The sequence below is a fragment of the Ranitomeya imitator genome, chromosome 6 (assembly GCF_032444005.1).
Source record: "Ranitomeya imitator isolate aRanImi1 chromosome 6, aRanImi1.pri, whole genome shotgun sequence".
In the NCBI taxonomy this organism is placed as follows: Eukaryota; Metazoa; Chordata; class Amphibia; order Anura; family Dendrobatidae; genus Ranitomeya; species Ranitomeya imitator.
Genome location: NC_091287.1, coordinates 3,373,103 through 3,386,777, shown reverse-complemented (window position 1 = coordinate 3,386,777; position 13,675 = coordinate 3,373,103). Strand labels below are relative to the sequence as shown.

The 13,675-nt window shown below is 47.1% G+C and overlaps 1 protein-coding gene across 1 annotated transcript in view; it reads right to left on the bottom strand.

Annotated features, from left to right (window-relative positions):
• Nucleotides 1-13,675, bottom strand: part of LOC138641583 (acid-sensing ion channel 1C-like) — a 172,448-nt gene that overhangs the window by 19,916 nt on the left and 138,857 nt on the right. Inside the window, exons 7-8 of the mRNA XM_069729071.1 lie at nt 842-933; nt 242-321 (exon numbers count right to left, since the gene is read on the bottom strand). Of these exons, the coding sequence (XP_069585172.1) occupies nt 242-321; nt 842-933 (172 nt within the window). The remainder of the gene's footprint in view (nt 1-241; nt 322-841; nt 934-13,675) is intronic.

Genomic DNA, 13,675 nt, shown 5'->3' with positions numbered 1-13,675 from the left:
TATATGTGAGTGGTATTTATTATTATTATTATACATTTTTATAGCGCCATTTATTCCATGGCGCTTTACATGTGAATATGGGGCAAATATAGACAAATACATTAAACATGAGCAGATAACAGGCACACGGGTACATAAGGAGGGGGGACCCTGCCCGCGAGGGCTCACAGTCTGCAGGGGAGGGGTGATGAAACACTAGGAGAGGGTAGGGCAGGTTGGTAGGGCAGGTATCTAGTCTCACCTCATACAGGTAGTCAATGATTTCCAGGATGGTGAGGATACTGGCCCCAATGAACAAGCCCATTTGACCTCCAATGTCACCTGGAGACATAATTCATTCATTAGACAGAACAAACTTCACATGTGAATCTCATTCCTTAGCCCGTGTGCAGCACCAAAAATGCCACAAAAAAAATTTGTTAAAAAAATATTAACTCTTAGAAGACTATTCCTGTTCACCTTAATGTTAATCTATTTTACTCTTCATTTCCTCGTTTTTTTTTTCAACTTTTTTTTTTATTTCAAGTGTTTAAAAACGCTTAGTGGAAAATACAATCGCACGTCCCTTCTCTAAGTGGCTCCTAATGGAATCTGCTCCAAACTAGGCATTGTCCAATCCAAAGACTGCAGAAGCACTTCAGGAAACAAAAACTCCTTCAAAAATTCCTATGAATCGAGGAATTGATTTCCATGCGAAAAATATGTAATTTTTCACCAACTTAAAAAATTCCTTGTGCACCTACTGTAAGGATTGGTCTCCCCAGTCCCATCTGGTCCCAGCCATACTTTGCACATACACACGCTACCATGAACCTGCATTGCATTGAGTTCTGGGTCTCACCAAGCAAACCAGCAACTTCATAAGCCTTCTTCTGCTCAATCGTCTCATAATTCAGCGCTTCAAAGAAGATGTCCAAAACCAGAATGTTCTCCCTGAAACAAGAGGTACAAGCACAATTAAACGTTAGATGCGACAGTGATTTAGTACATGGATACTCAAACGATTGTAAAATGGCACGGTGCCTCACCGTCATCTTCTAGCTCTAGGACATTGGTTCAAGTCCCACCAAGGACAACATCTGCACAGAATTTACATGTTCTCTGCGTGTTTGTGAGGGTTTTCTCCAAACAAATAGTGATAGTGAATTATATTGAGAGCCCCAATGGGGGCAGGGATGTTAATGTCTAAAGAAGAATAAAATGCTGTCTGCAGGGGATGTAGGGCAAGAGTTAGAAGAGCTAAAGCCAGTAATGAAGTCAGGCTTGCAAGAGAGACAAAAAGCAATAAAAAAGGATTTTGGGGTTATGTCAAAAGCAAAAGAAAAGTCAGAGATGCTATAGGATTTTTACAGGATGAAAAGGGTGAAGTGGTATCAAATTATGTTGAGAAGCCAATCTTTTAAATTCCTATTTTGCATCTGTGTTCTCTAAGAAAGCAAATGTAACATCAACTGATCTTCACGGTGCCATCGAAGTACTAAAAGAATCCACACTATCCATAAAAAGAGAGATGGTGAGTAACACTTAGCTAATTTACATTAATTTACATCTCTTGGTCCAGATGAATTACATCCTAGGTGTGACACTAATCACTTCTCACGGCCAAGCCATGAGCCAGAGTGGTCAAGGAGTCCAAGGTCAGAAGCCACGAGGGTACGTCATAACAGAAGGAAGAGACAAAAGCGTAGTTAGGTAACGTTCTGAGGTCAGTGTATCGGGAGGATAACGGATCAGAGCTGAAGGGATTAAACAGGCGGGTAGTCAGAACAAAGTCCAAGGTCAGGCACCAGATCAAACATATAGAACTCAAGACACAGAGAGCACAAACCTCACAAGATGAATGTATGTCTGGCAGTGGTCTAGGAAATTCTGCTCAGTTAAGAAGCATGGCCATTATCGAAAGTGGAATAATGTACATATGAGACAGCCGACACCTCACAGTCTCAGATTGGATAGTCGAGCTGTCAATCAACACACTGACAGCTTGAGCATACCCATATACCAGATTGGATGGCCGAGCTGTCAGTAACTGCATCCCAGACACCCTGAGGGGTGGAACCGTGACAATAGGGTACTGAAAGAGCTAGCAGAGGAAATTGCAGAACCTCTAGCCAGAATTTTTGAGAAGTCCCGGAGAACAGAAGTCCCAGAAGATTGGAGAGGGCAAATGTTGTCCCTATCCTCAAAACAGGAAAGAATATGGAGAAAGGAAATTACAGGCCAGTGAGATCTGTGAACAAATTATTACACAGCATGTATGTAAGTATTTGCATAAGAATACAGTAATTAACCAGAGCCAGCATGGGTTTATAGCAAACAAGTCATGCCAGACTAATCTAATTTCCTTCTATGATGGAATCACTGACTGGGTGGATCAGGATAATGCGGTGGATATAGTATATCTTGACTTCAGCAAAGCATTTGATAAAGTATCTCATACTATCCTTATTGAAAAAAATGACCAAGTATGAGATTGACAAGGCCATGGTTAGGTGGATTCATCCAATTGTAAGAATTTTTAAATTGGGGTACCACAAGGTTTTTTCCTGGCACCAGTGTTGTTCAACATTTTTATAAATGACCTAGATAAGGGAACTGAAGGTAAACTAATCAAATTTGCAGACAATGCAAACCTAGGAGGGATAACTTACGGTACCTTCACATTTAGCGATGCTGCAGCATTCTAGACAACGATGTCGATCGCTGCAGCGTCGCTGTTTGGTCGCTGGAGAGCTGTCACACAGACCGCTCTCCAGCGACCAACTATGCGAATTCTATTAGTCACTGCTCATAGTTCAAGCTTATCTAGATCCCTCTGAATCCTTTCTCTGTCTTCTCTAGTGTTAGGGTACCGTCACACTATACGATTTACCTACGATCATGACCAGCGATATGACCTGGCCGTGATCGTAGGTAAATCGTAGTGTGGTCGCTGGGGAGCTGTCACACAGACAGCTATCCAGCGACCAACGATGCCGAGGTCCCTGGGTAACCAGGGTAAACATCGGGTAACTAAGCGCAGGACCGCGCTTAGTTACCCGATGTTTACCCTGGTTACAAGCGTTAAACTAAAAAAAAACAAACAGCACATACTTACATTCTGGTGTCCATCAGGTCCCTTGCAGTCTGCTTCCCTCTGCTTCCCGCACTCACAGACTGCCGGCCGTAAAGTGAAAGTGAAAGCACAGCCGCTGTGCTCTGCTTTCACTTTACGGCCGGCAGTCTCAGAGCAGGAAGCAGACTGCAAGGGACCTGACGGACACCAGAATGTAAGTATGTGCTGTTTGTTTTTTTTTAGTTTTACGCTTGTAACCAGGGTAAACATCGGGTTACTAAGCGCGGTCCTGCGCTTAGTTACCCGATGTTTACCCTGGTTACAAGCGAACGCATCGCTGGATCGCATCGCTAGATCGGTGTCACACACACCGATCTAGCGATGACAGCGGGAGATCCAGCGATGAAAGAAAGTTCCATACGATCTGCTACGATGTACGATTCTCAGCAGGATCCCTGATCGCTGCTGCGTGTCAGACACAGCGATATCGTAACGATATCGCTGGAACGTCACGAATCGTACCGTCGTAGCGATCGAAATGTTATAGTGTGACGGTACCCTTAAGGTACCTTCACACTAAACAACTTCACAACGATATCGCTAGCGATCCGTGACGTTGCAGCGTCCTGGATAGCGATATCGTTGTGTTTGACACGCAGCAGCGATCTGGATCCTGCTGTGACTTCACTGGTCGGAGCAGAAAGTCCAGAACTTTATTTCGTCGCTGGATCTCCCGCAGACATTGCTGAATCGGCGTGTGTGACGCCGATTCAGCGATGTCTTCACTGTGTGAGCGCCGGCTAGCCGTAAAGCAAAGCGGTGACGTCACCGCTGTGCTTTACGGCTTGCCGGCGCTGACAGTGCAGAGAAGCACAGCGCCGGGGGACAGACACCGGAATGTAAGTATGTAGTGTTTTTTTTTTTTTTTTTATGTTTACGCTGGTAACCAGGGTAAACATCGGGTTACTAAGCGCGGCCCTGCGCTTAGTAACCCGATGTTTACCCTGGTTACCAGTGAAGACATCGCTGAATCGGCGTCACACACACCGATTCAGCGATGTCAGCGGGAGAGCCAGCGACAAAATAAAGTTCTGGACTTTCTGCTCCGACCAGCGATGTCACAGCAGGATCCAGATCGCTGCTGCGTGTCAAACACAACGATATCGCTAGCGAGGACGCTGCAACGTCACGGATCGCTAGCGATATCGTAACGAAATCGTTATGTGTGAAGGTACCTTAACACTAGAGAAGACAGAGAAAGGATTCAGAAGGATCTAGATAGGCTTGAACTATGAGCAGTGACTAATAGAATGGTGTTTAACAAAGAAATGCCGGATTCTACATCTAGGCAAGAAAAACGAAAATTACATCTATAGAATGGGAGTAATAGAACTAAGCAACAGAACTTATGAAAAAGACTTGGGTAAACTAATAGATCCCAGACTGCACATGAGTAAACAGTGTGATGCAGCAGCTAAAAAGGCAAACACAGTTCTAGGATGTATTAAGAAAAGCATAGAGTCTAGATCACGTGAAGTAATTCTCCCCCTCTACTGCTCCTTGGTCAGGCCTCATCTGGAATACTGTGTCCAGTTCTGGGCACATTTTAAAAAAAAGACACTGAAAAACTGGAGCAAGTTTAGAGAAGAGCTACCAGGATGGTGAGCGGACAGCAAACTATGTCCTACGAGGATCTAGGAACGTTTAGCTGCAAAAAAGAAGGCTAAGAGGAGACTTAATAGCTGTCTACAAATATCTGAAGGGCTGTCACAGTGTAGAGGGATCATTATTATTCTCATCTACATGTGGAAACACGAGAAGCAATGGGATGAAACTGAATGGGAGGAGACACAGATTAGATATTAGAAAAAACTTTTTGACAATGAGGGTGATCAATGAGTGGAACAGGCGGCCACGAGAGGTGGTGAGTTCTTCAATGGAAGTCCTCAAACAGAGGCTGGACAGACATCTGTCTGAGATGGTTCAGTGACTCCTGCATTCAGCAGGGGGTTGGACACGAGGACCCTGGAGGTTCCTGTCACGATAATGTAAAAATGTCATATTGTGAGTTTAGTTTCAGAAGGTTACATGGCTTTCCAGACACGCTGTGGGTCATTCCGACCCCCTTTCTTCTTTCTTCCTGATGCTTGTGTGTGTGTGAATACTAAACCCGCAGGAGGCAGATTAAACACGTAAGGTCTTCATCACTGACCGTTGTGGCGCTGTCTTTCTTCTATTCTGGGATATGGACTTGCAGCCGGGCTGGACCCCTTGGCATTGACTTGCGCCAATATGCGAATGGAAGCTGTATGGACATAGGGTGCGGTTTTTCTCTTTTTGGATTTCTGAATACTAAACCCATCCCTGAAGAATTTTTATGGTTCTATACTGCAGGCAGAGCAGTCTCCTTAAAACTACTCATTCCCCGTCCCCTTTAGAATACTGTGCACAGTTCTGGTCTCCGGTGTATAAGAAAGACATAGCTGAACTAGAGCGGGTGCAGAGAAGAGCGACCAAGGTTATTAGAGGACTGGGGGGTCTGCAATACCAAGATAGGTTATTACACTGGGGGCTATTTAGTTTGGAAAAACGAAGACTAAGGGGTGATCTCATTTTAATGTATAAATATATGAGGGGACAGTACAAAGACCTTTCTGATGATCTTTTTAATCATAGACCTGAAACCGGGACAAGGGGGCATCCTCTGCGTTTGGAGGAAAAAAGGTTTAAGCATAATAACAGACGCGGATTCTTTACTGTAAGAGCAGTGAGACTATGGAACTCTCTGCCGTATGATGTTGTAATGAGTGATTCATTACTTAAATTTAAGAGGGGACTGGATACCTTTCTGGAAAAGTATAATGTTACAGGATATATACACTAGATTCCTTGATAGGGCGTTGATCCAGGGAACTAGTCTGATTGCCGTAATGTGGAGTCGGGAAGGAATTTTTTTCCCCAGTGTGGAGCTTACTCTTTGCCACATGTTTTTTTTGCCTTCCTCTGGATCAACATGTTAGGGCATGTTAGGTTAGGCTATGGGTTGAACTAGATGGACTTATAGTCTTCCTTCAACCTTAATAACTATGTAACTATGTAACATGGTACTAGTTGAAACTGGTGTAGCCACCATAAGATTCTTTGTTCTATTAAAGTGATATTCTGGCACTGATCCAGACTAGAGATTATTCCAGGGAAAACCCTTACTGTCACCGGGATTGGGGGCATCTGCTGTCCCCTGCCAATGGCCTGGGTGCATATAGATTGGGGTGCCGGGAGCGGGGTGAAGGAAGTGGGGCTCTCCGATAACTTGCCCACTGATGTTTTATTGGGGACTGATTTGGGGAGGATGGTTGCATATTATCTCCCTGACTCCCCTACACGATCGAATGCTGATGATAGCGATGGGAAATTTCATGTGTTACCTGACAATGCTTTACCGGGTAATGATGTACTTGATAATGACTTTCTGAAAATGCCAAGGGTAATACTAATAATGATGATGATGATGAAAATGTGCATGTGTTACCTGCTAACCATTGTGTCTGAAGGATGATGTGTTCACAGGTGCAGGAGTGCTCAGCCATGTCACTCTGCGGGGTGGGATGGCTGAAGAACCCCTAACAGGAGCAAGCGATGGAGCTAAGGAAAATGAGGAGATACATGGGAACCATGAGGAAGGTGATGCCGTGCAACTGACCAGTGCCACAGAGGAAGGTAACGGGCCCATAAGTAGCACTGCCCCTGGAGTGTTGGGGGTGGATGGGGAGGTAGAGCCCATAGCAGCGCCAGCTGTTCAGTCTGTGGAAATCCCCGGGGAGACAGCCTACGTAGCTGCTGTCACCCGCAGTCAGAGTGCCTGGAACGCAGATAACGTTCAGCCTTCCGGACCCTCCTCAGTCACAGGCGTGACTGAACCAGAGATGGACCCAGAGCAGGTCCCAGAGGGTTCCCGTGGGGTAGGGACCCTGAAGTCGCTTCTGGCTTCCCCTAGCCAGGAGTTCCAGGCCGCTCTGCACTCAAATGCGAGCCTGGAGAATTTGAGGTACCTCGCCGAGAAGCCCACATCCATGACTGATAAGGAGAGGGTGTTATGGAAACGAGGGAGGTTGTACCGGGAGACAGTACCCGGAAAATCGCAAAAGGAGTGGTTGAGGGAAAGAAAGCTGGTGGTCCTGCACCAATTCAGGAGTGAGTTTTTTTGTGGATTTCCCATGAGATCCCGCTCGCTGGACACTTGGGGCTCAGCAAAACTAAGGCCCGGCTGTCTCAACACTTCTATTGGCCCAAGATGGGGACAGATGTGACAAACTACTGCCGCTCCTGTATCACCTGTCAAAGAGTGGGGAAGGCGGGGCCTGCTCTTAAGGCTCCCCTGATCCCTTTGCCAGTGATAGAGGAGCCTTTCCAGAGGATCGCGTTGGATATTGTGGGTTCGCTGGCCGTCTCCAGCAGCTCTGGAAAGCAATACATCCTTACTGTGATAGACTACGCTACCCGGTACCCAGAAGAGATTTGGGGTGGATGATGCTGTAGTGTCTCTGCTACATACAGTACATTCATTCTTGGACAATGATGGATCTGTAGTTCGCGCCATGTTTTTTGACTTCTCAAGTGCTTTCAATACTTTACAGCCGCCCTTAGTAGGTAATAAGCTGACTGATATGGCAGTATATGAGGGGATGGTTGTTACGATTCACACCGTGACCGTCACCCCTACGTCACGGGTCGGGGTGACTTTAGGCCAACAGACGGCTATCACATGTGCAGGGGGGCTTATCTTAGTTATCCCTCCACTGCTACAATGTGATGAAAAAATACACACAAGGCTATTGACCTCTTAGTTTACAGCAAGGGCTTATTTTAGGAATCCCACTGCTCTTCAATATACCACGAACTGCAGGGATTTATGTATATCCCGCTTACAGTTCCACTTGAAACTTGCAGCTCTCTGGCGCCCCCCCCCCCTTACTCTCAGGTCAGATTAGGTACTGCACCTAGGGTAATTAGTCACCAGAAAGGCTGTCTGCTATTTACTGGCTATTGGGCACGTTGCAGTGAGGCGATATAACCACTCCCACTCAGGCAGGAACAATAATTATCAACGCTGCAGTCGCTACAACGACTCCCAACTACCCAGTACAAAGGTATGCTGCCACCAGCTTCGATTAAACGGGTCTGAAGCTAACCCAAAACAGTAGCGTAATTCCCTTCAGAAGACTTAGGGTACGTTTTAGAGCAGGAAGAACGAAAACTAGTAATTTGAATATTTACTCCAAAGAAGGCAGTGTTTTATCAAAATTTTACAGGGATGTTACAATATGAGACAATTGAAATATGTACAAGGTAATTATAAAAGAAAGGGATTAAATAAGAAAAGGTACAACTCACATGTTCTCAGTTCATATCAGGCAAAACCGTGCTGCAGGCAGACCCCAAATGTCCCAATGCATAGTATGGCTCCAGTCCTCAGGCAAAAAAAATCTCAGACTGCAGGCTGGGTTAAGTGTGGGGGCTTATATACTCCAGCCTCAGGACATCACTAAAGGGCTGGTTAATGATATTCACTGAGGTCAGAGATCTTTACGTTTTCAGACCCTGGAGACAAAGAAATTCCTGACTAAGAAGGGAGGGACCACAGGTGGCTTTGCAGGATTGGTCACCTGCAGTTTAAAGCCACACCCTTCTAACACATTAGCTTCAAATTACCCAGTGTCTGCCATAGGGCTGGTTTGTTGTATTCGGGGGGAGGGGGGAGAAAGACTGCTGGAAATGTTCTACCAGTCTGTTGTGGCAAGCGCCATCTTTTTTGCTATCATATGCTGGGGCAGTAGTGTGCGAGTAGCTGACGCTAATAAGCTCAACAAACTTATCCAGAAGGCAGCGCGGCTGTTGGCCTCCATCTGGCCTCTTCTGTGGAGGTATTGGAGGATAGAATTCAGAAGAAGTGTAATGCTATAATGATCAATAATACACAACCACTATACGAGCAGAAGAGCACATTCAGCAGCCGTCTAATCCTACTAAGGTGCAAGGAGGAAAAATTCAGGAAATTGTTTGTACCTACTGCTATGGGGATGTATAATCATTTCCTATGGGTGGTAGACAATAATGACTGATTGCTAGTGTACTAATGTCAATTAACGGTGATTTATATACCTGAACTACCCACATTTATTTATATACCTGAACTACCCACATTTATTTGTTATGTAATGTTGGTATACTTGTGCAAGATCTGTGTCCTAATATTTTATGTACTGCTGTTTGTATTGCTGCTGTAATACCGTAATTTCCCCCTGGGATCAATAAAGTGTATCGTATCATATCGTATCGTAAGCAGTGGCTCTGTCCTCAACTAGGGCAGATAAGGTGGCGGATGCCCTGTAGGCTATCTTTTCACAGGTAGGATTTCCCAGGGAGATGATTACCGATCAATGGACCCAATTCATGTCTCGCCTAATGGAGGCTCTCTTTAAGAAAATGGAGGTGAAGCGTCTGATATCGAGTGCGTATCACCCACAGACCAATGGCTTGTGGGAGCGCTTCAATGGTACCCTCAAACAGATGCTATGCATGCTGGTTGAGACCCAAGGACGCGACTGGGAGTGGTACCTTCCACATCTGCTATTAGCTTACCGAAAGGTTCCGCATGCCTCGACGGGGTTCTCCCCCTTCGAGCTCCTGTACGGCAGGCGAGTCCGGGGATTCCTTGGGTTGATGAGGGAGTCCTGGGAAGAGGAGCTGAACCCTTCTGAAGTGTCCATAGTGGAGCATGTGATGCGCTTCCGTGACAAAATGCAGACCTTGATGCAGTTGGTGCATGACAACATGACACAGGCTGATCAGAAGAACTGGTACGACCAGAACGCCCGGGAGCGGACCTACCACGTGGGTCAAAAGGTGTGAGTGCTGGTCCCCGTACCAAAGGATAAGCTTCAGGCAGCCTGGGAAGGCCAGTACATCGTCCACCAAGAGCTCAACCCAGTCACCTACGTGGTCACGCTTGACCACGCTAGGGGTAAGCGAAAGGCCTTTCACGTCAACATGATGAAGGCTCATCACGAACTTGAACCTTACGTCCTACTGGTCTGCAGCCCGAAGATAGTGAGGAGGACCTCATCCTGGACATGCTGGCCTAAGCCAAGGCCGGTGGGTCCATTTAGGACGTGGAGGTAAGCGCCTTGTTAACCGAACTCCAGCGGTCGCATTTGCGGACCACGCTGGAACCCTTCCGGCCCGTGTTCTCCAATCGACCTGGAAGGACGATGTTAGTGGTCCACGAGTGGATACCGGGAATCATGCCCCACTACGGCGAACACCCTATCGTTTCTCCGAGGTGCAGCAGGTTATGCGCCAGGAGATCGATGAGATGTTACAGCTGGGGGTGGTTCAGCGGTCAAAGAGTGCGTGGGCCTCACCTGTAGTTCTCGTGCCAAAGAAGGATCGGACTACCCGGTGCTGCATGAACTACAGGGGGCTCAATGCCATCATAGTCTCTGACACGCACCCAATGCCGCGCATCGAGGAGCTGCTTGAGCGGTTAGCTGGCGCAAAATATCTGACCATAGTGGATCTGAGTCGAGGATACTGGCAGATTCCCCTGAGCCCTGAGGCGAAGGAGAGGTCCGCCTTTATCACACCCTTCGGACTGTACGAGTCGACGGTCATACCCTTCGGCATGAAGAATGCCCCTGCCACTTTCCAGTGGATGGTCAACCACCAGCTTCATGGACTGGAGAAGTACGCGGTGGCGTACCTGGATGACATTGCCATCTTCAGTTTGTCAGTATCTAGTCCTGGAATCTGTTTCTCTTGCCCTTTAACTTGCCCTTAGTTAACATGGATCTTGAAATTTCACGTCGGCCATCTTGCTTCCTGCCAAAGTTGTATATAAAGCCAGCACCTGCTCTGTTTCATTGCTTGTGTATTATGTTTTGGACCTTGTTTCTCTGCAGTCCCCAAGCCTGGACTTACTATCCCTGTTGGTCCTTTCCTAACGGCGGAGTCTTCTGCCAACCTGCACATCTGGATCCCTGCCTGCTGACCAAGTGATTGCTGGACACCTGACTTCAGAAACCTCTGACTGACCACACCTGCGGTGAAGTAAGAACTGAAGCCAGCTAGTGTGCACCTCTGCTCTGCAAGAGACTGTGTCTTGTGCACTCATTGCTCAGTGACTTTGCATGCTGTGTCGCAGAGTATCAGCTCTGCTATTACTGTTTATCAGATTGACTGAACATTTATCTGGACTTACATGCTATATTGCATTCAGATCACAAATACAATTCTGCTTGTTCAAACCAATGTTTCTGCAGTCTCTTTGACCTAGTGTTATGACCTGGTGGTTAGGAGCACCCGACCTGATAGTTAAACTCATACAGGACGAGCTCTGGGATGTGGGAGCTCTGCTGGCCGCAAGCCCTAATCCTATCGCACACACTAAAAATAGCCGTGGAGCGCTCCTGACGCTCCCTAGGCGCCTCGTCACAGCCTCAGAGCTAGCTAGCCCTAGAGATAGAAAATAAAGCCTACTTTGCCTCAGAGAAATTCCCCAAAGGAATAGGCAGCCCCCACATATAATGACTGTGAGTAAAGATGAAAGTCACAAACGCAGAAATGAAATAGGTATCAGCAAAGGGAGGCACGACTTACTAAATAGACAGAGGATAGGAAAGGAATCTTTGCGGTCAGCACAAAAACCTACAAAAGACCACGCAGAGTGTGCAAAAGGGTCCTCCGCACCGACTCACGGTGCGGGGTGCCACTCTGCATCCCAGAGCTTCCAGCTAGCAAGACAAAATCAGGATAACCAGCTGGACAAAGAAACAATGAGCAAAAATAACAATAAGGAACTTAGCTTCTGCAGGAGAAGACAGGTCACCAGGCAGATCCAGGAGCGAACTGAACCAATGCTAAAACATTGACAGCTGTCATGGAGTAACGATCAGAGTGGAGTTAAATAGAGAAGCCAACCAAAGGATAAACCATGTCACCTGTGTAAGGAACCTCAGAAGCAGCAGCTTCACTCATAGCCACCAGAGGGAGCCCATAGACAGAACTCACCGAAGTACCATTCACGACCACAGGAGGGAGTTCGACAACAGAATTCACAACACCTAGCCACTGGTGTCCAGTTGTATCCACTAGTATCGTGACACAGTTCCTCCTGAGATGAACACCTGCAGCATCTTCAGGAGGTGCTCAGGCAAATTCACCAAGCCGGTCTGACCATCAAGCCAGGAAAGTGCTAGATGGGCATGAGAGAGGTCCACTACCTGCGGCACTGGGTAGGTGGGAAGTCCATAAAGCCTGAGTCTAGGAAAGTGGACATGATCGCATCTTGACCCACCCCCAGGACCAAGAAACAGGTGATGTCCTTCCTGGGCGCTGCAGGGTACTATAGGTGCTTCATACAGAACTATAGTATCCTGGCAAAACCCTTGAAAGACCTCACCAGGAAGAAGCTAACATAGTCGACTTGACAGACACCTGTGAGGGGCCCTTCCAGGCGTTGAAAACAGTCCTATGCAATGCTTCTGTGTTGAAAGCAGTCAACAGCAGTCGACTGTTCTTGGTGCAGACCGACGCCAGCGAATTTGTCCTTGATGCTGTGCTCAACCAGTGCGACTCGGGGAACCAAGAGCACCCAGTGTTGTACCTGAGCCGGAAGCATCTGCCAAGTGAAGTGGCCTATTCCACAATCGAGAAGGAGTGCCTGACCATAATCTGGGCCCTGCAATGTTTGCAGCCCTATCTGTACGGTCGCACCTTCACTGTGGTGATGGACCACCACCCTCTGCGCTGGCTACAAGCCATGTGTGGAACCAACGGAAGGTTTCTACGCTGGAGCCTTGCCCTCCAGCAGTACGACTTTGCCATCAAGCACAAAACGGGCAGGGAGCATGGCAATGCAGATGGGTTGTCCCGCCAGGGTGAACCTGCTGAGTTGCACATGGAGGAGTACCGAGAGGTTCTGCCTCCGTAGCGCAGTCCAAAAGGGGGGAAGTGTCACAATAATGTAAAAATCTTTCAAAAATCTTTCCAAAAACGCTGTGGGCCATTCCGACCCCCCCTCTTCTTTCTGCCTGCTGCTTGTGTGTGTGCCTAAACCCCACCCTCAAGATTTTTTATGGTTCTATGCTGCAGGCAGAGCAGTCTCCCTAAAAATACTCATTCCCCCTCCCACATGGTACTACTTGAAACTGGTGTACCCACCATGAGATTCTTTGCTCTATTAAAGTGATATATTCTGGCACTGATCCAGGGTAGAGATATAAGAATTGTATATTCCGGATGTCCATTGATAGATCTATCACTCCCTGAAACCGCTAGCAGCTAAACTCAATGAGGGCAAAGTGTGGATTTCTCAGTAAAAGGTTCAGGCAATTGCTCCGTGTTTACACTTAAAAGAATCGCCCAGACATGGCGCACCTCGTGATCCGGAAGTATTCCGGATACGAGATTCCTACAGCAAGCTAGGCATAAAAAATAGTTTTCCTAAGTCTAAGTAAAGGGGAGGTTTCAGCCCCTAAGTGATTTCACCGCAGGGGGAGTGCCTTGGTTTTAGGCTAAGAAACAAGTAGTGAAGCGAGCAGTCTTGCAGTCTTTTTGCCCGGG